Source organism: Diadema antillarum, unplaced genomic scaffold, assembly GCF_040938485.1.
Source record: "Diadema antillarum isolate AM-2024a unplaced genomic scaffold, OU_Dant_1.0 seq00001376_RagTag, whole genome shotgun sequence".
Lineage (NCBI taxonomy): Eukaryota > Metazoa > Echinodermata > Echinoidea > Diadematoida > Diadematidae > Diadema > Diadema antillarum.
In genome coordinates this window covers 36,843-59,330 of record NW_027272136.1, presented here as the reverse complement: position 1 = coordinate 59,330, position 22,488 = coordinate 36,843, and the positions used below count along the sequence as shown (strand labels likewise).

The 22,488-nt window shown below is 38.6% G+C and overlaps 1 protein-coding gene across 2 annotated transcripts in view; it reads right to left on the bottom strand.

The window, feature by feature from the left end:
• The window catches only part of LOC139708821 (uncharacterized), a 79,258-nt gene extending 59,100 nt beyond the window's left edge, over positions 1 to 20,158 (bottom strand). For both annotated transcript variants that reach the window (XM_071620778.1, XM_071620779.1), the window contains exons 1-2: positions 20,023 to 20,158; positions 4,836 to 5,022 (exon numbers count right to left, since the gene is read on the bottom strand). In XM_071620778.1, the coding sequence (XP_071476879.1) occupies positions 4,836 to 5,022; positions 20,023 to 20,044 (209 nt within the window). In that variant the 5' untranslated portion in view covers positions 20,045 to 20,158. The remainder of the gene's footprint in view (positions 1 to 4,835; positions 5,023 to 20,022) is intronic.
• Positions 20,159 to 22,488: the final 2,330 nt, after the last annotated feature.

Here is a 22,488-nt window from a genome sequence, read left to right as displayed (position 1 = left end):
TCTACTATTGTCTTTGACCTTCAAAAGAACTACACGCCGCCCTGTTGCGTTGTGAGAAAGAAAAGTCGCGCCATTATACACGTTGTGTTTCAGTGTGAAAAAAAAAAAATGAGTGAAAGTGTCTCTGGAAACTGATTTCTAACACAGAGATTTTGTTTTTATTCGATTTTCTGTATTGGTATGTTGGTTATTTTGTTTTTTTACGATATAATACTCGTCGCCTAAAATTGCGTTTCGTACCGCAGTTCGATACATTCGTATTTTTTTCTTGCCAGATTGAGACGCCAACCCTGTTGCTAGGAGGTACCTACCAGGTATACCGTCAGGTCTCGATACTAGCGGTGGCCCGGGGCCATCAAAAAACGCACGTCGGGCTCCAGAATTTCATATACAAACTGTATGAAGATTTTGGTGGACCGATCGGGCCACCAAGAAAAGTCGGATGTTTGCCTTTATACTTTTGGAAATGAACAGCGCTAACAATCGACTCCATAAGATGCTAAAATAAATGTCGGATATTTTGTTTTTATTTTCGAGAAATGAATAACGGTAATATTCGACTTTATGATACTAAAATTAATATCGGGTGTTTGCTTATACTTCTGGAAATGACTACAGTAAGATTTAGCTTCCTAAGGTGCTAAAATTTATGTCAGATATCTGATTTTGCGTTCGGAAATGAATAAAGATAACATTCGGCTCTGGTAGATGCTGAAATAAATGTCGCATGTTTGCTTTTACGTTCGGAAATGAATAACAATAAAATTCAACTCCGTACGACGATGAAATAAATATCTGATGTTTGCTTTTATGTTCGAATCTGTAGCAATAACATTTACCGCCGAAAGATGCTAAAATAGATGTCGGATATTTGTTTTTAATTTTGGGATATAAATAACGGTAATATTTGACTTTGTATGATACTAAAATAAATGTCGGATGTTTTCTTATACTTTTTGGAAATGAATAACAGTAAGATTCAGCTCCGTACGGTGCTAAAATTAATGTCGAGTATTTGGTTTTGCGTTGGGAAATGAATAAGGGTATCATTCGGCTGTGGAAGATGCTGAAATAAATATCGCACGTTTGCTTTGACGTTGGGAAATGAATAATAATGATATTCCACTCCGGACGATGGTAAAATAAATGCCGGATGTTTGCTTTTATGTTCGAAAGTAAATAGCAATAACATTCGGCCCCGGAAGATGCTAAAATAAATGTGGAATATTTCCTTTAACTTTCGGAAATTAATAACGATAATATTCAACTCCGTACGACGATAAAATAAATGTCACATGTTTGCTTTTACGTTCGAAAGTAAATAGCAATAACATGCAGCTCCGGAACATGCTAGAATACATGTCGAATAATTTTCCTATCTGTAATTTGCCCGTTTGCTTCATGGTTGTGAGGGTAGCTCGTTAGCCACGCTGGTCTGTAATTTCATAACAGCCCTGTCGCTTTAAAAACGCTTTGTAATACATTATAGGTCCTGCAGTATAAGATCAGTAACTTGTAATCATTCGTAGTGACGTAGAATGCGTTTGTATTGTAGCAACAGCACTGATTTTCATATTATTATTCATATCAGTTCAATTCTGTTTGATCCAAATCCGGTTAATTTCACATGATCGGCATTTGAGGACAATTTATGGAACTGTGCAAAAGTATAGGAGACAACATGCTCAGCAGACGATTCCTCCTTTTGATTCCCCTCTCCCTGTCTCATTCCCTCTCAGCTCACTTTGATCTTTCCTCTCCCCAGCCCACCCGACAAAGAAGAAGTTCGGTACAATACAAAAACAAAAACTAAACTAAACTAAAACTAAAACAAACAAACAAAGGAACATGTGCTAGCTGAATAAATGGGAATGATACCTATGCCCCAGCCATGCCAAGCTTGTGGAAATTTCCATGAAAGCAGAGTGGATCAATCAATAAGTTTAGTGTTGCCTGCCAGCAAAGGAATGCGCGTATGCATTCCTTCACACCCCACCCTTGTTGTAAACCACGTGTAGATATCAATTAGACAGTCTGGCCTGGGAGTGGGAGTGAGCCAGGGACATGTCTCTAGCACTAGTCTTGAGTAAAAGCCCCTTTTGAGTTCCTGTAAACGTCATATGATACTGTTTTGTCTTTCTTTTCGCCTAAAAAAAAAGCATATAGCGAACAGACCTCACCTCCCTGATATCATAAATGTTCACGTAGCCATGCAAAAGGATTGATTTATTCCTTCTCGGCGAAAACTGAATTAAATGTCCTTTGATAGAAAATTCGAAATCTAGCATGCCTGTATAAAGACTACCTTGGTACCTTCGCAATACCAGGCCAGCTAGAGATCCAGCCACATGTTCGATCGTTGAGAGCTAGCGAAGGAAGCAAAACGGTGAGCTAGTAGCGGCTGTACGTATACAAAATGCACCTCATTGGTGAAAGCGTGGGGCTGATGGAATGCATGCTAGAAGACAAAGGTTGTGAACCCTGGTAAATTAATCCTGTTGGTAGTGTTACCGTTAGGTTTTAACAGACAATAGAGAGATTAGACAAAGTCACCCTTATTGTTGATGCATTCTCAGTTTCATTCCGGAATGCCCGGCTTATTTCTAGGCCCTGTTAAGCTGAGCATTCCCAGGCGACGGCCGGAATGGGTATAGAATGCGCGCATTCTCGAGTGCATGCCACTGAGATAAAAGGTACTAAGTATTCCGAATGCATTCTGGAATAGATACCAACGAGTGGATGTCCGTCGTGCCTAAAAAGTTGTTAGGACTGACAGGGCTCGCTGGCCCTGTGAGAGATTTGACTTGCAACTGCAAATAAGTAATACAGTTTTGCCTGAAACTTTGCGTTGAATTAGAAACAAACGCAAATTGGCATTGGATTAGTCAAGGTTGCGTTGGATATTTTCCCTACGAAATCGAGCGTCCGCTTAGCAATGAACTTGCTTGTCGCTCTCGGGCGGGAACTTGCATGTGTTGATGCTTTACCTCTCACAACTACTGAAATTTCCCAAGCTCAGTGCTTAGATTATGTGCACTATATACCACACGCTATATTATAACACAATACTTTATGCGTATCGGGGATTTTCGGAACGATATCGGGAGTTCATGAGTTGTAGCGAACGAGTAGCGCGAAACAGTAAATTCGCGATTTTTGTAAGCATCGGGCAGCAATTCTACCTTCATACTTAATGCCGAATTTGGTTCGAAACTGCACTGCTGAGGAGCTGAATCATGTCAGACTTCATTTCTGTAACCTAGAAAATCAGTAAGTGTAATTTTCAGGTCAAAACAGTGCGTAGCCCCAAACCCTGTTCTATTGCTGATGGCTTCTCCGCTTCGTCTGCTCCTCTATTCCATTTGATTAGCGAAGGTTGCGTTCGATATTTGCCTATACGGAATCACGCTTCCTTTTAGCAATGAACTTCCTTGCGTTTAAATGAAAATTTACGTACGGTGCGGGGACTTGCATTTGATGTTTTAGCTCTCACAAGTCACAGCTGTGCTTCATAAAATTTCATCTCAAGCCCAGGGCGCAGATTGTGTGCCCAAGTATACTCGGACGCTGCACTACGTACACGCACGCGTATCGGAGATTCGTATGAGTAGCGAGCGAGTAGCGCGAATTAAACGGTAAACTCGCGATTTTTTAAAGCATCAAGCAATAGTATATTTATGGCATTTCCTCCTCAATACTAATTGCCGAATTTGGTTCGCAGTTGCATTGCTGAGGAGTTGAATCATGTCACAATTCATTTCTGTAACCTAAAATACATTAATTATTTTGCACATGTATCAGTAAGTGTAATTTTCATGTCAAAACAGTGCGTGGCCCCAAATCCTGGATTGCCGATGGCTTCTCCGCTTAGCACTAGTAGTAGCACTTTAGTTTTCTATTCATTACGAAACAATAGTCGCCATTCAACGAGGGACGCCTCGAGACGCATCGGGACGCATCGGGAGGGTAGAGGGAAGGAGCTTATTTCGCGGACGCAGCGAGACGGCCACCAGGTAAGCTCCTTTTCGTACATGCAACGGTCCACTTGTGAGGGCTCGTCTTTTACAAGTATACTTGGGAGTTAGCCGACGCTTTGCGACGCTCGGCGGCGCCCGCCGACACGCAGTCTAAACTAGTGACTGTACGCCGTCGCTAACCGTCGCTGGGTGTCCTTTGACGTCGGAAATTGAAAGAAATTTGCAGAAGCGTCGCACCGCGTCGCTCGCCGTCCCTACTTTACCAGGTGCGCCTTATGAGAGACCTATTCACTCCTGTTTGTATTAAAAATGAGAGGAACAGGGAGTTCAAGTTACTGAACAGAAATTATAAAAATATGGGTCACTCCTGTTGAAGAAATGTTGAAGATATGACAGGAGTTGTTTTATGAGCTGTTCACATTGCCAGCCACAGTCATGACATTTTTGAGAAAGTTATTATTCCATACTAAAGCTACCCGAAATCAAATGAAAAATTGCACATCCAATTATGATTTATCTTTACTTCATTTTTACTGCATTCTGTGATGAAAATGCTAACCCCAGAAAAACTGCCATGTCTGTCACTCACACTTCCTCTTCTATACCTCATGAGCAGATGCAAAATGTGTAGCAATGGTAGCCACAATCACAGTTGCTTACAGCTTAGTGTCACACATGTCGCACATGTGCCAAAAATATCTTTTGCGATGATTTTTTTTATTATGGCAGTATGTATAAAAAAGCTCAAACATTGCAATTTTCTACGGGTGGTTATTCTGCAGTAAATTCTTACTGAAATCAATTTGAAGTAGAAGATTCTCACTGGAAGGCCTGCAAGTGAAAATAACCAACACTCACCCCTGTTTGGTGAGGAATTTGTAGGAAGAAGGAACCATCTCCAACTGGCGATTGATAGCATTCCTCAGGTCACATACCAGGGTTGTCTCCAGGTTGACAAGGATGAAGCCCAGGTTTTCATCCTGATTGCTGTCACTATGGCAACTGCAGCTCTCGCTGGTCAGAGTGATGCCAACGGGAGACAAATCTGCCATTGGGGTGAGAAAGAGCAGCACATCACTTAAAACATACACAGCCAACAAGTAGGAATAGCCTTTATTTCTCTCAGAAGAATGCTTGATTGGCTTGACTTGACAGGGCAAACTCATAGACCTCTGAGGAAAAAGAAAAAGAAAAAAACACACACAACCAAAAGGCTTCTTTCTTGAAGCATTGGGAAAAAAATGAGAAAAAGTTATCTAAATCATCAATCAAAGTTCAGTTCAATGTGGTATTGTTGTGGCTCAATGGATCAAACCCAAATATTGAGGTTCCCAGTTCGATTCCCCTGGCTGTATCCGCTGAGCCCTATCATGTTATCATCTCTGCCTATTCCTTTGGAATAGAGATGAGTCAAAGGGACACAGAAGGAAAATATAAAATATACAAAGTGGTTTCATGTTAATTCAAAGTAATGCCCTAAAAACTGAGCATCCATTTTGATAAAATAACACGTGACACTAATTCATATCTATAAAATGTCATGGTTATGTGCTAATGGTGAATGAAAGAGGTATTTATCGGGAATATTTAAATGCAATTCCAGTGTCTATGGTGTCTACTTCTCTTTTTTATGATTTTTTTTTCTTTAATATAGTAGTAATTTTAATATAATTTGACACCCCTAACTGAAATGCTAATCTATGCACACTTGAGCAGGATTTTTTTTTAACATCAAATGAAAATTTGTATACTCAGTTGGTACAACAAACAGCAAAAACAGCATTTTCATCAATTTTTTTTTTCACGTTCCCCTAGTTATGCATTTGTGTACCCTGATTGTGTTGTTGCCCTCATGAAATTACAACTCCAACTACTACTTGTGGTACTACACCTTCTTCTACACAGCTACATTTATAATAAAAATGATGCCCCAGGGTTTATAATGTGAAAATTTACTTCTCAGTGCTCAACAATTTAAAGCACAGGTATACAAAACACTTATGACTACAGCTGTATGCATCTAAGGTGAGCTCATCAAATGCATGCAGTATCAATAAGGTGATTCATCCCGTGCTTTTGATACACTGTTCAAAGCAAAAACATGTTCAATTCTTCTTTCCACTGTTACTGTATATAATCTAAATTTTCACGAATCGAGACTTCCCGACAATTTCACGAGTGGTTAAATTCGCGATCATGGAGTCCTGTACTGAACACAGAAATGTATATGCGTACAGTATGTCACATTCATATTGGCATTAGAGTCAATTTTTTCGCGATTTTAATTTCGCAAATAGCAGCCGACTCGCGAAATTCGCAAAAATAAAAACCTCACGAAATATTCAGCGTATACAGTATAGCATGACAGCAACAATATCTAATAGAACGGACTCCAGCTCATGCTGTCAATGCCAATGCGGACGTGCACACAAATTTTCGGGCTTCTTGCCCTCTATCAAGTGTTCTTGATTCTGAAAGAACAATAACAAGTCATGATATATTACAACTACGTTACCAAGGATGCGCACCTAAACGCATAGACGCTGATGGGCATCTTAATTGGTATAATACATACATACTATGCATTATGATGACCTGCAGATCCTTAGGTCACTTTATTTCATTTCATTTGTGAATTTCCACTTCAGAACATCATTGAGTTTACAAAGTTTGCATAAAAGAAAGACATGATATCAAATGGGATAGTGGTGGAATCATGTGAAGTACAAAAATAGGCATATTGAAACTGATCCCAAGAAAATGCAAGAAATTTCAAAAAATACTCTTAAAATAATCAATGCTAAATATTTAAGCAATTATAAACAAACACAAACTACAGTAACTAAGCCACATGCTGGTGGTACTAAACATTTTAAAAGAGTAATTTTTTTAACTATTATTATTATTTTTTTTTTGCACTAGACATATTTCTGTGAATTTAAGTTGTTTACATTTTTGCAGACGAGGGTATTTTTGTACATATTTTGTACAGTATTCATCGCATAATCGGGACAGGTTGGGAGTAGCAAACACGGCCCCTTTAAGTGGGGTGCTCGATTTCGCGATGAGCATTCACCATACACTAACGGCATACGACATGGACATGTAGTGCACACACACACACACATGCATACTGATGTACTGTACATGTACATGAATACACAACCACGCTACCCCTCGGCGAGACCCTCTAGCTCACTCACAAGTTACTGAGGAAGATTGTGACGTACACACAGATCACAGTGTATTGAAAGTTGAAACACAGCCCGAATTCACGAAGGTGGTACAAATGAAACCATGGTTTAAACCATGGACAAAAACCATGGAGCGCCAAGTGTCGCATGGAATATTTCATTACGAAATCAGTCATTTCGTCGATGAAATAATCATTTTGTATTGAAATGACAACATTTTGTAACTAACTTAACATTTCGTCCATGAAGTGATAATTTCGTAACGAAATAATCCGTGCGACACTTGGCACTCCATGGTTTTTGTCCATAGTTTAAACCATGGTTTCATTTGTACCACCTTCGTGAATTCGGGCCTAGGGACGAGAAATTTGGACTTTGCCCTCAAAGTGTATGACTGAGATTAAACAACATACACAGCCTGAGGCATGTTTTTTTTTATATCATTGGATATGAGTAGGAATTGCAAGCGAGCACATGGCTTTGCTTATGTAGGGGAGAAGAATGTTCGCGAAAGCATGTGTTTCGCAATGGCATGGATACTTATACACGGCGCTTTCGTGGCTATGCATGTACATGTACTGGATGGACGGAGGTCAAAACACACCAGTCCGAAGCTTGCTTTGTAAGTTCGATGTAAACGACGACTTTGAAATATTGTTGTGGTAGTTTGGTTGATTTTTTTTGTGTGAAATATCAACAAAATCAAAGATCAAAGAAAAAATGTCCCGTTTATCAGAGGTCCTCGCCCGATTATCCAGTGAAAATAACATGCATTGGAAATGTTTCTGGGAAGCGTATGTCATTTAAGCGAGGTTCCCGATTATCAGATGCCTGATTATGCGATAAATACTGTACCATCAAATATCTAATAGCAATATTCCCTTGTTATCCCTTGTTATACTGAATATTTTAAAGAGTAAATTTTCTTGCTATCATTTATTTGCACTGGACCAATTTCTGTGAATTTAAGTTGTTTACAATTCTGCAGACAAGGGTATTTCTATAGACCTACATATTGTGCGTCATCACAATTGAAATCCACAATTTCCATACAACAAGCATTCCATGTCGAAGGTACGATTTTGCAAGCAACATGAAAAACTCAGATTTTAAAGCTGGCAAAATACCAACTGTTCTCAAATTGGCTCACATAGAAATGTCATCTAAACCATGCCAACCTGTGAAGTAAGCCTAACCAGTAGGTCTACATATTGGTGCACTCATAGAAAACAGAATACCCGCTGGCAATGACCCACGAGTTCCACACTCACCAATAATTAGGCTGTGACCTTGCACTTACCCATTGCATACTGCACACGCCGTCGCTTCCTGCTGTTTGTTGCCATGTTGCTGGTAAAAGGAAAAGAGTTTCCCCTGGACAGATTGGCTTTTTAAGTTGTTGCAGTCGCGCTATAACACCACACAGAGAGAACTCGCTTGCTAATCCTAACAAACTCCACAGCTGAAATTTATCCAATCCAGGCTAAAAGTTGTTGTAGATCAATCCATACACAACTCTTATGACCTGGCATAGTGGCAAGAACAGCAGCAAATCAAACTTGCTGGCAAAATGCAAAAATCTATATCCCTGTCCAGGAGTAAAGGAGAGAGAGAGAGAGGAGTACTCAGTTGGTGATATATGATACACAACAGGCTGTCATGGACTCGACCTGCAGAAACTTGAAGGGCTCTCACAGGTCCTTCAAACTAAAGGCAGAACTTCAAAAACTGAGACATTCAACCGTCTATTCGCCATGCAGTGTCCACACTTTAAAAAGAGACCAAACAGGCACTGTATTTAAACGCATTGTGCTGGCCACAGATTATTGAGCAAACTCATTCATTGTCACTGTCATTGTTCAACAAGGAATAAACCACTGAGTCAATATTTCATTTCCTGAGTAGATAAGAAAAAGGAGGAAAGTACAAGTTTCCCAGCAAATCTTGAATAATACCCAGGACATGTCGAGTCAAGCCTCCCAAGGACTTTCACAATGCACCCCCCCCCCAAAAAAAAACCACTCCCAAACACAGTAAAAAAAAAAAAAAAATCACTCAAATTTCTCAAACTGCAATGAGGAGGGGGGGGGGGGGTGGTGGGGGACCTGCCCTGTGATAATACTGATGCCAAAGTTCAAAGTACAGTAGTCCCCGCTTAAAGGTACAGTTTACTTTTGGGAGCAGTGTTTTAAGAAAAGGTTTGATGCATATGTGTAGGTCAGTTGCATCACAAAACATCCTACCATGCAAACATTTTGCAATAAAGCCTAAAATATAAGGAGATATCACTATTTTTCTCAATAAACCAAATCTATAGACAGTTTATTCGAGAAATATTTTTATTGTTCACACATTAATTAAACTAATTCAAATTTTTACATTGGTTGTTTCTATCCCTAACTCACATTTTAGAACTATTTTGAAGCACTAAAGCAGGGTTTTTGTTTCATGTGCAAATGGTAAATTATGCCTTTAATTGGAGAGGTTGAAGGGTATAATACTTGAAGTACAATGTAAAGTGTGCAGGTTTGAATCTGTGTGAGTGTGTGTAACTCTGTGCATGATAAGAGAGGCCTTTGCACCATACATCATTTGATACTAATAAAATTAAAGAAGAGACTAAAAGAATTGTGTACATGTTCGTGTGTGTCAGTGTGTATGTGAATGTGCGCTATAAGTATGTGTGATAAGCCATGCTTAGAATCTGTTTACCGTGTATTCATAACTTGTTCACAGATGGTGACAGGTGTATGCAACTATGCTCACTGACACTTGTTGTGGATTATTACTTAGGGTCATCTAGGGATATCTCAGGATCAGCAGCATGATGCACTACAGCAGAGCCTAGTTTTATGATATGGAATGTCGACCTTGACTCTTGTAATTGGATCTTTCCTCTGGCATTCCTATCCTGGTCATTTCAACAGGACTATCCAAGTTGTTGTCACTGGTTTTTTCCCCTACCCTTGAACCCAATTCAAACCATTTCAGGGATCTCGCCAGCATATATCACCTTTCACGTGGCGTTCAACCGTGAAATTATGTTAATTGTGTGCAAAAACTGTTCAACATACAAATTCAATCTCAATTGATAGAAATTACTACGAGAAACATGTCAAATCGGTCATTTTGGTAATTTTCACCCTGTGTTCACTCAACCGTGAAATTTTGTGCACAAGTCACATGGTACGGTAAGAAGCACATAATTTATACGTTGCATGCCTTTTTATCCTGGAAAATTGAAATTCGTTCCGATATCACCAAATCAAAGTTGCAAAATTGGGCTTGTGAACTTCAAAAAGTGACCATTTTGACTTTAAGTCACGCTCAATCAAGCGTGACCCAGTGATATCCACTGAATTTCACATGAAAGGTAGCCGAGAAATACAGCTATATGATCTTGTATTCAGATTTCCTCAGAGGTTCCAGATTCATAAATTACACAGGTTTGTTTTAGGGGGAACTTACTTTTTGTTTAGTGTTTATATTGAAATGTGCTAGAGATTTCCGACGCCACGTGAAAGTGTGCAATGTGCCGCTAAATAATGTCAGATAATCAAATGTGATTAGCGAATGAAACTAAAGACAATCAATGACAACAAACATCAAAAAACATATCAGCAATGTAAAAATTGATTTCGTACTATTTTGTCGTTTACGCACGTGTAGGCTCAATATATCACCACCTACAGTTTTGTCTTCTTGTTACCAATTTTGCTATACACATCAGGTCTACTGTCAGGGGGCTTTTGATTCTTTCTAAGTGTTATTCTTTACCGTAATCATTTTGTTGAATGTAATTGTATTGTTTACCCCTTCATCATAATGTGTGCAAGCTGCCTTTCCTTTAACTGTTTATCTGTGTTATGTTTCATTGTCTTGTCACAATGCGTTGTTATTTTTGCTATTCTGTTTTGGCTTTTGAAAATTTCAAATCTGACTGAATTTATTTGTGTGCTATATTCAAGTAACTTCAAAACTCTGGCCGCATAGTTCACAAGTACAGAGCTATTGAACTTTACTATTTCAAACTGAGGTGATTGTTTCGAGAATGAGAGGGATATGCCCTACATAGTGCTTTTTTACGCAATTATGAAATGAATGGTGGGCTTTTTCAGTTGCACGCACGTGGCTTTAAACACCAGCGCCGGGCTTGCAAGCACATGGCATCGAGCTCCGAGCAACTGACCTCGTGGTGCTGAGAGTGAACTGCTTTTATATGGCTAAACTCACTTTCTTTGATTCCCATGCATTGGCAAAAAACATGTAAGTGGTATACTATCGTCAAGTAACTTTGCTATAATATTTTATTCATGTGGTGATCGAAGGGCAGTGGCTGGTGATAGGTTTTTGTTTTTTTGTTTTTTCAGATCAGATCAACATCCTTGATTGGATACAGCGATGGAAAAAAAAAATCCTGAAGGCGTGTGCACTTTTATCAGTCAGATCACGGCAGCATCTTCGCTTTCAAAAGTTATGTTCATCCTTCAAGCTGCCCCTAGCAACCGCTAGTGTGTATTGTACTCAGTCAGTACTCGGATTATCTCTGCTGTTACCAAGGAATTGCGCGCGCACAAATCCCTCGGGGACAAAGGCCTGCCGATTTCAATAGAGTACGCCCACCGGCAGTCCGCGAGACAAAAGAAGGATTAGTAGGTGCTTCCTTCTCAAGTTGACAAAAGACACTCTTCCAGGGCCCGGGACAATTACTTTAGTTTCAAATACAGGATCTGGGACTAAAGCACTCAGATTTGGGAATGAATTACTGAGGCAGAAAGAGAAATTGCTAAGACAAAATAAACTGCTTGTATCTTTGGAATCATACAATTCTAGATGACAATTTTGATATCATTTGAAAGGGGAGATGTAGCTCTAAAACCTTCTTACAGAGTCAAGGGAGCGTTCTATTGAAGAAAAACCATGACTGACTCTTTCCATACTATGCAAAAATTTCTAATAATTTTTAAATGATATCAATTATTTCTGCAATATTTCATGTTCAGATAGATATTACGGTAAACTGACAACACGACATGAAAGAACAATCATTTCTTGATATCTTTTGTGTACAACATAATTCAAAACAGTCGATAGTTTCAAAGATATGGTAGTCTTAAATTACATTGTCAGTCCAGTTTTGCAACGTTCTGGCACGTTAGGGGTTTTGGGCCTGGCACATTAAGAGTTAACCCATATCAGGCCAACGCACCTGTGTAAACAAACACTGCAGTGGCCCAGCACCATTTGCACACACACGCCGACAAGCAGACAACTCTCCAAACAATCGCTCTTCATTAGCAAGCACTGAACAAAACATAACGAGTTATATATCATTTGAAAGAAGAAAAAATTCCCTTTAATATGGTATATGACATGCTGCCATTCAATGCACAGTGCACTCATAGTACTTTGCAGGAGTGAAGTACAGTAATCCAAATGTTACGAAATAATTTTGTTTGTCTGCTTTCATTCATGGATTAAAAACAGCAAATACTGTAACTTTGCATATCTAGTACCAGAAATGAAATGATCAGAGTGTCAGCTTTCTGGACATATAAATATCATGACCATTGACACAATAATTGCAGGTTTATGTTTATATCTATGATGATGAAGCCATTAAGGGTGCACAGGAAATCAATAGTATAATGTGTGAATAATTAGTTTGCTGAAGCATGGACCCATGGATTGCAATTGCCACAGTGGCTATGCATACCAACTTGCAATCGTGCTGTGCTTTCTGTTTTTGCACTTTTGATAAATTGACACTAGCGACAGTGATAATTCTAGACAATGAAAAAAAAATTCTGTCACTTGACTGCAGAACATAGCATTGTCTGTAAGATTGATTAATTCAGTGGTTATAATATTGCCTTGCTCATTGGCACATTGCATAGTCCCAAACGTGATTGTGTGTGTTGGATAGGCAGGTGACTCTCAGAGTTGGAAAGACATTAATTTGCTTGTGTTGGCATATAGGCCTCACCCCGGCTTTACTGCTTTTTTTTTTTTAAATAGCGTGGCCTTATCGCCAGCAAATACAGTAGTCCAGAGATGCATTTGCCAAAATTATGAGACTTGCTGTGTCATTTTTATTGCTGTTTTGTGTCTGGATGTCATAGCGCATGTTTACCTGTCGTAATGGACATCAGTGGGTAAATGCATGTTAATGAGTAAAACATTTGTGCATAGTTTGGTGTATGCTCACTTGTCCCCCAGCCCCATGCAGGGCATACCGGATCCGCTTGCAACTACAGTCATCAATATCACGTTTCATGTGAGGTGATTTGCACAGGCCAATACCAGCTTCAGCTTTAGTGATAGCCTAACTTAAATGATATATGAGTAAAGCTTGTCCCTCATCAGGGGCGGATCCAGGAATTCAGGAAAGGGGGGGGGGGGCACAAAATAAAGAAATAAAGAATCAAATCACTTTTTTCTTTTAAATATTTTTTATTTTTACAAAAAATAAAGGGACGTGTGCACCTGGGTTATTCGGTGCTATTGCTGTTTTGACCCAATTGTATTGCAATGGAATAGAGGCCTAGACTAAACTGGCTTTGTAGGCTCTACGGGGACAAATTGTCAGTCGTTATTATACAAATGATGCACAGGATAGAGTGCGTTAGTGTAGGCGTAGTGCACTCGAGGGTATTTACAATTGTGAAACATGCACGAGGCGAAGCCGAGTGCATGTTGCACTACATTGTAAATACCCGAGAGTGAGCTACGCCTACACTAACGCCACGAAATAATCCTGTGCATCATTTGTTTTATAAAATGGGTCGAAAATTCGAAAACTAACATCATTTTTCAGCGTTTTTCACGTACCTTTGTGGGTCAAGACGTCCGAAGATGTTCGTCCCAAACTTTTACGCACGTCGCACTCGCGGAAGTCCCGCACATACAGTATAAGTATAATGGGGGGTTGGGTTTCCGGACACCCGCATGAAAACTTACTTATTTTACATAGAATATGCACCCTTTACCTTAAAGACTTGATATAGACTCCTCATATAGGCCTACTAGACAACATACTCTGAAAACGGCGTGAGAATTAACCTGCTAAATCGTTGGATTTGCTCTTCAAAGTGACTCCATGTACGCGTCCGGTCCCATAACGCTTGGTCTACTGTGTACAAAGTGTACGTATAGTACAGTATACGTACGTACGCCACATATGTTATGCACAAGGGAAGACAGGCCGGCCGGCAGCCCGAACTAGAAGTTGTTTACAGGATTGACAGCGCGTACGCGTATGCATGCAATTCATCAAAGGAGCCGCCGCGCGCACAGACGATCGGCAATCTACCATAGGATTACAGGCAGTGCAGTTGTACTGAAGTAAAGGAAGGAGGTGTGTCTCATTTCAGCGCTTCCTATTGGCTACATTCTTGAACCCATTTTATAATACATTTTAGCGTATTCACAGATGGGCAAGTCCAAGATAACGCGCACGTTACGTATGGGACATTCAGAGACTTTTATGACCTGAAAAATAGTGTTAATGGCCTTTGATCATATTGAACTTCATCTTGGTGATTGATATCTAGAAGAAGTATAATCATGTAAAAAATTGAGAAAAATGACCTTGACAATTACATTCTAGAAGAGAAATTATGTGCCGTTACGTATGGGACCAGAAAAGTCTTGTTTTTTTGAACATTTTTTTCAACCTCAAAACTCTCTGAAAGTATATCATTCTACAACTTGTATCTCACTGTGATGAAAGTCACAACACTCAAGATTATCACAGGTAAGTTTCATGTCATTAGGCAAAAAGCTCTAATTACAGGTTCTAATTAAAGACAGACATGACGTGTTACATATGGGACAGTTACGTATGGGACAGTTTGTCCCCCATTCATTTAGTGTGTGAAGAACCATGTTTATGGGTATTTTGCATAATTATTGAAGTAAAATCAGTTGAAACTACTCAAATACTGATCCAGATTGTCAAGGAAACGATATTCCCCAAATATTCACCATCATAATCATATTCAATCATATTTTTATATTTCTATGACCAACCTGGGTATGCATGCCCTTTGTCCCCCATTCGTTTAGTGTGTGGAGAACCATGTTTATGCGTATTTTGCAAAATAATTTTGCAAAATACCCATTTAAACAAATTTTTGCATAATTACTGAGGTGGAATCAGTTGAAATTACTCAAATACTGATCCAGATTGACAAGGGAGCAATATTCCCCAGATATTTACCATCATAATCCCATTCAATCATATTCTATATTTTTTATGACCAACCTGAGTATGTACATTTGTATGCCCTATTTTTATCAGGATAGTTACTGCTGAAAAATTGAATAGTTTAAAGTGTTAACATGCATTGATGAAGGGCAGTTTGCCATTTAGTTTCAATAAAACACAACTTGACACAAGAAATATTAAGTTTAATAAATAAGCAATACCTGCTGCGTGGAACCCTAGTGATCGAGTAGATATATGATGTCTGTCTAGCAGTCAGGTCATTGATTCGAGTCACAACTCAGTATGTATACCCATGAATTTTGTTGTGGCTACTACTGAAAACTGAATAAGGACAATTTGTGTATCATTTGCAATAAAAAAAAAATCATTTTACTTTTTATTTTTTTTCTATATATATATCACAACCATTTCAAATTGGATCTCCATCACATAAACTTTGAATTCCTCTAGTCTTAGGATTTCATGCTCTTAAAGGGATAGTACAGTATTGGTTGGGATGAGAATTTGAGTTTTAAATGTGTGCAAGATATCGAGAAAACACTTATGATATAGTACAAAGCATACCATTTTAAGAGGAATTCAAAGTTTACTTGATGAAAATCGGGTTTGGAATAACTGAAACATCCAAAAACAAAGTAAAACAAAGCGATCGTTAAAAAGTGTGGGTCCCACACTTTATTGAAATCGCTCTTTTTTGGATATCTCAGCCATTTCAAAACCAATTTTTATCAAATAAACGTTGAATTCCTCATAGAATAGCATGCTCTTTCATATTTCATATAAGATTTCTCATTATCTCACCTAAAAATGTTAGAAACGTGAAATTAGGTCTCAACCAGGACTGTACGATCCCTTTAAGTAATTCATATAATTGGTTTCCAATCATCTCTTTAAATGTTGAAAACTGAATCCCCATTTCTACAAAAAACTATACCATCCCTGTAATGCTGATTTTTCATTGTGTATTTTGCCATTTTCCCCTCCCCCTTTCTGAAAATTGTTCAGTCAAGTTCATGTATTGTTTCAAGTGTCTATAACTCAAAAAGTAGCTACAATGTTGGGATGCTTTCTTCAGGATGATTGACCATTTGTGTACTGAGAGACCTTCCCAGCTAGCTACATGCATTCACACGTAATATGTATGAGGATGTCCCATACGTAACGCATTTGTCCCATACGTAACATTATTTTAATGCCTAATAAAAAATATTTCTTTTACTTTTTTTTCTTTTTTCTCTGGTATTTAATTTCTCCAAACAATAAATTAGAACTTTCCAAAAGGGCATTAAAATAACCTTAGCAATTTCAGAAAAAACCTAAAAAAATGACCTCATTTTGTTACGTATGGGACATCTCATGATAGGACACGAGCTAATTTGCATAATCATTTGCATAATCCATAAATTTTCATACCAAGTTACACTATGTGATGAACTTCTTATGTCCACATATTAATCAAATATTATTTGCTTTCCTTTGAATTAATATGAATTTTTATAAATGTCCCATACGTAACGCTGTGTTTCACATTATGCAAATGAAGCCCTTGAAATTTGCATAAATTTACATAATATCATTTTTTTCTTCCACGGAAATCAAAACTTCAACTCATAAGCTTCAAAATGATACCAAACACGTCAATATTGAGCAAAAATGAAATTTTGCCTTCTGAGGGGACCTTATCTTGGACTTGCCCAGATATGTACAGAATACTGATATGAAACTACATACTTTATGGTAGAGTATACAGCCACAGGCGTTTGTCATTACTATCTGGCCACATGCCTGTGGTTATAGCTATGGCCTGAGTGGTTGGATACGGCCACATACACAATTTGTACGTGTGAATAGACTGTATCCATACACGAGGGTGGAGTTAGAAGGCTGGATGTCACTGTAGCTACATCAACGCACAATGTACATCATACACCACCTTGCAAAGTGAAGAAAACAACCTCATTTTCCATCCTCATGTGTAGGTCTAGATGTATCTAGGCATGATGTTTATGTACAGTGCATGTGTTCGTGAATTACTGTTTGTGTACAGACAACTGTCATATTGTATACAAATATATGTTCCTTGTTTGCATGACACATTGTTTATCTATGTTATTACTATATTAGTACCTCCTTCCTTGCTATGTTACCTCAATTCACAGATGCTGTAGTCATTGCTTAACCCCTTGAGGATTGGCTGATTTTGCTACAACACACATTTCCCATAAACACTTGCTCGAGTTTACTTGGGACTTGTCTTCAGCAGGTTAATGACGTGTAGACATTAGCAAAGAGTTGTATTCATCTTGAATGAGTCTGTTTGTTTTGTTTGCTCTCTCATGATCATGAGAGAGCAAACAAAACAAACAGACTCATCAAACATGATTCTTAAACAGATTTTCTGTTTAGTTTTTGTTTTTCATTAAAGGTGCATCTTGATAACATTTACAAGCTAATAGTATTCATGATACTGAACCCCCCCCCCACCATTTTTACAGGTCAAAGGTTATATTTTGATTCCCGTCTTCTGTGTACTCTCACAGTTTTCTTATTGTTTTATTGATATTAATATAGCAAGGCCAAGGTTCGCATCTTTAAACTAGAAATGTCGCTATGGCGACTGGTATGCCTCCGCCATAATGCATGGTTCTCCTAATAGGTCTATAGTACAATGTCTTGACAATGTGTGATGACAGTTTCACACAATTGGCAAAATATTAAAATGACAGGTTTGCCACAAATGTGCTGAATGTTCACTTTCCTAGAACTAGGTTCAATTGGATACCCTAAAACGTCAGAGTGCAGGTATTTGGGGATCTGATGATTTTTACTTGACTTTTGACCCTTTTATAAGTTTATGCACTGAGTAATTTTCAAGGTATTGAGAAAAAGTATAATTTCAGTATCAAATGGTAAAACAGTATTATCTAAACCTGGCCTTTGACCTTTGACCTCACAGTTCCACGAGAATCACTGTTAGGTAGAACATGCATAAATATGTAAGTTTCATGATACCTTGAGTTACTTTCGAGATATGGAAGGAAAAAGTGCAATTTAGCACTTTCACTTGACCTTTGACCTTTTGACCTTTGACCTTCTGGCAAGAAACTTCCCAAAGAATATATATTGGGTAATACATGCATAAATCAAGTTTTTAAAAAATCCTTCAGGCATTGCATAAATATAAGGAAAGTAGTGATGTATTTTGAGGAGTTGACCTTGACCTTTGACCCATGACCATTGACCCATGACCCCCAACTTCCCTAGATAATCACTGCCCATCGGTACATGCATATATACTAAGTTCCATGAAGATACTTTGAACCATTTGCGAGATATGGAGAAAAACATGAAATTTCAACCTTTTTTTTCACAAAATAACCTGTGACCTTTGACCTTTGACCCCATGACCCTAAAATCCAAATTAAGTATTATCCCCCCCAGGATATACCCTCATACCAAGTTTGATGGAAAACCACCACACAGTTCTTGAGATATCGACAAAAAAAAAACGGGACGGATGTAAGTACGGACGGACGGACGGACGAACCGAAAACATAATGCCTCCTGCCACTTCGTTGGCGGAGGCATAAAAAAATAAAGAAGAAATCTGTTGAGAAATGATAGTCAGGAAGCGCACCCAAACAAACGCACACATAAAGTCATTCACTAGCACATACATGATACATTAACCAACCACAGTGACATACACATCATGCCTAGATAGGCCTACAATATACACACACATGTACACACACAAACAAAAACCGACACTCATCCGCACAAACTACTGTATTAGCCGTTATTTTCGCGCGGGTTTAATTTTCATGAATCACAGTTGGATCGCAAATTTAACAAAATGCGAAAATGTCTACATGCGCTTTGTTAATAGAGCACCAACATAAAGGTCGGCATCGATTCGTGAAAACATCTCGCGAAAATGTTTATGACCTCGTCATTCGCTAAAATAACAGCGTATACAGTATTCTGAATTCAGTCTATATTTAATGTAGATCACCCTACTGTAGTTCATCAAAGGTTATGATATCAATTCTTGCTGGAATGGCAATTGTCGTGGTAATGTCAAGAAGCTAGCTTCCCGATTGCAATTGGTCGCTATGGTAAGTAGCATTCCAGCAAGAGCTGCTATTCTAAACCGGACATATAAATTAATGTCTGCTGGTCAGTGGGAACGATAACGATGGATGCAATGCTGTAAACTTTAATAGTTTTAATTTTACATGGTATAGACCTATTTATATGTTACTAGTAATAATACTAACGTTGACTTAGACTAGATCTGGACCTATAACTTTATTAAACGGTTATTTGATTTGTTAAAAACAAAATGATGTTCATTGCATTGGCATTGCGTGACGATGTGGCTGTAGATTTTCTAAATTTCTGCTGTTGGTAAGGCTCAAAGCAGTCACGGTAGTACCGTGATGTAGGCGGCTAGTCTGAATCTCAATTCAATCAATATCCTTCCTGTTCCTGTTTACCATGTTGTTAGCTGTGCAACCAATTGCAATTCCAACGAATGTGATGAAATCCCTTTGCAACTCGCAATGGAATGCAATGGGTGGGACTAGGGCTTGTCTACATCCCGCATTAACTGACGTACCTTCTGCTGATTCTTCCGCCATTCTAAACGTTGATTCTCTTGATCATGACATCAGTATGGGATGCATGCAGCAACGACAGCGGTCCACTGGGCTCCTTGCAAGCTTCAAATGTAGTTATGGCCTCAGAAATCAGGGCGCCGGCGGCGCGTCGAGGCGGTCCCTTGATCGGATGTAGTAGCACAGCCAGGGCAGAGCTACTGCAGTGCTAGTCACGGACCGAGGATCTAGGATGCAAGTACATACGTGACGTAGGTATATACGGTAGCACGCTGTACGCTCTGCATTCGATGCAGCTGCAGCGGTGTACGTTTGTGAAGGGGCACAGTGGTAGTAGCCCGAAAGGGCTCTACCTTCTAACTGCATTGTTTTATCGCGAGATGGCGTTTTCAGCGACGCGACGTCGCGTGTCTTGCGTACTCGTACTCTCACCCTTTTGATGACTAACCATGAATCATCTACAAGCAATTCTTTATATTTTCCTGCCTTTCCAACATGCCTTTCCAATATCAACTGATGTTTCTCTTTTTCGTTCTCTCTGGTTGTGAATTTATATTCCTCTATCTTTCAATGATAATCCCATTTCCATTTCCCCTCCCAATCTTATCCGTCAAGATTGAGTGAATGCAGCAGTATCAGTACACTTGTAATAACAATTATGAGGAAAATCGGACACATTTGGTGAGAGAGTTGTCATTGGGTCACCCCCCCCCCCCCCCCAAAAAAAAAAAAGAGCTAGATCTGCCCCTGTAAAGTTACGAATTTTCATTGTTTTGTAGTGCAGCCAGCGCTGGATGAGAAGACTTCACATCACATATGGAAAACAATAGAAGAAAACATACAGAAAATTCCACCCAATTTCATTTTTTATGAAAGTACACATTCCATCAACTTGCACTTGCTACTACAATGTTTGTTGGTCATATTATTTTCCCTGCTTTCAGAAAGAGGAAAATCAAGCGCTCTTTCACCATGCTAGATAAGTGAAAATATGTTTAATTTTCTGTAGGTCCTCATTTTCTTTATATCATTTTGCATATGTGACTTCAAAAGGTGCTGTAGTATCTCATCCAGCAATGGCTGCATCAATACTTTAAAATTAATTTTTTTTGAAGGAATGTCTGATTCTCATCAAACTTAACTGACATGTATTACTTATATTGCTGCACAGTGTGTATCAAAAATTAAAGGTAATACAACTTCGGAGGGCTATATATTGCTTCATAATTGTCAGCTATGGAGACTGGAGAGCACAATGTTGGTTGCAAGGAAAGAAGAACTCTTCCTCTTTCCATTGATACCTATTATGTTGATAAATGTCATGCATGACTGAAAACATGAACTTTAAAGTCAACAACGACAAATTGCACTTTTTCAAAGTTTGGGTGTTACATGAAGGAACAATAAATGTCTCACTGAATGGACAAGATCTGTCAGTGAAAGTGGCCAAATAAATAGGCCAGCTTGCACGACTGAAGGTTTATTTATGGTTTGTGTTCATCAGTCATCCCTGGAACCAACATGATCTACTGTTGTCTTTCCCCTGTGTTGCTTCCAAAACACTATGTCACAAAAATGAAGTACTTGATATGATTTTTTCGTCTTCTCTTTTTTTCTTTTTTCTTTTTTGTACATTCACAATTACAGCCTTGGATCACTGGGTCATTGATTTGGGTCGTACGTATGAGCAATAATGTGGGATATGTATTTCAGGACAAGGTTTTTATACACGTACCCTAAAGACCTACAGATGACACCTTTCAAGCATTACCAATACATAAGTCTTTTTCTAATTGAAATGTTGATATGTATTGATAATTACCTTTACAGGAGGCCAACTGGGGAACTGCATGATGCATCCACCGTCATGATTAATTATCTACTTTTAGAAAAGTATACAAATATAGGAAACGTACATAATAGTACTTGTTTTGACTACTTCTGGATATGGACAAGGTCCCATTTTAAGATCACACATATTTTGCTCTAGACAACCTGGAGCCCCCACTTGGACCATTTGTGAAATTTAAACTGTGAATCAACCTGCCCTAAAGAATGAGTCCTGCCAAGTTTTGTAGAAACACCATCAGTCATCTTGAAAAAAAGGGAGAAAAATAGAAGGAACTGTTGATTTTGCCATCAGGGTTAATCCAAACTTATTACAGTGTACCTTGTTTGATTCCCAAGTGGGTCACTACTGCCACTGTCATAAACGACTTATATTATTTACCTCTAAGAGAATCTTAATGGGATGTGAATTTGCTGTACTTTTTCTGCATACCAGGTATGAAGAAAATTGGTAAAGAATTACATCCCCTAGCCCAATTAATTATTCCTGATAATTTACTTCAAACTTGAACACTGCATTCTAAGAAAGAAGATTACATGTACCTTGGTACCAAAAAAGAATTACAGGTCTTCGGTATACTTGCAGCCCATAGACTAAAAACAAAACAAAACAAAACAAA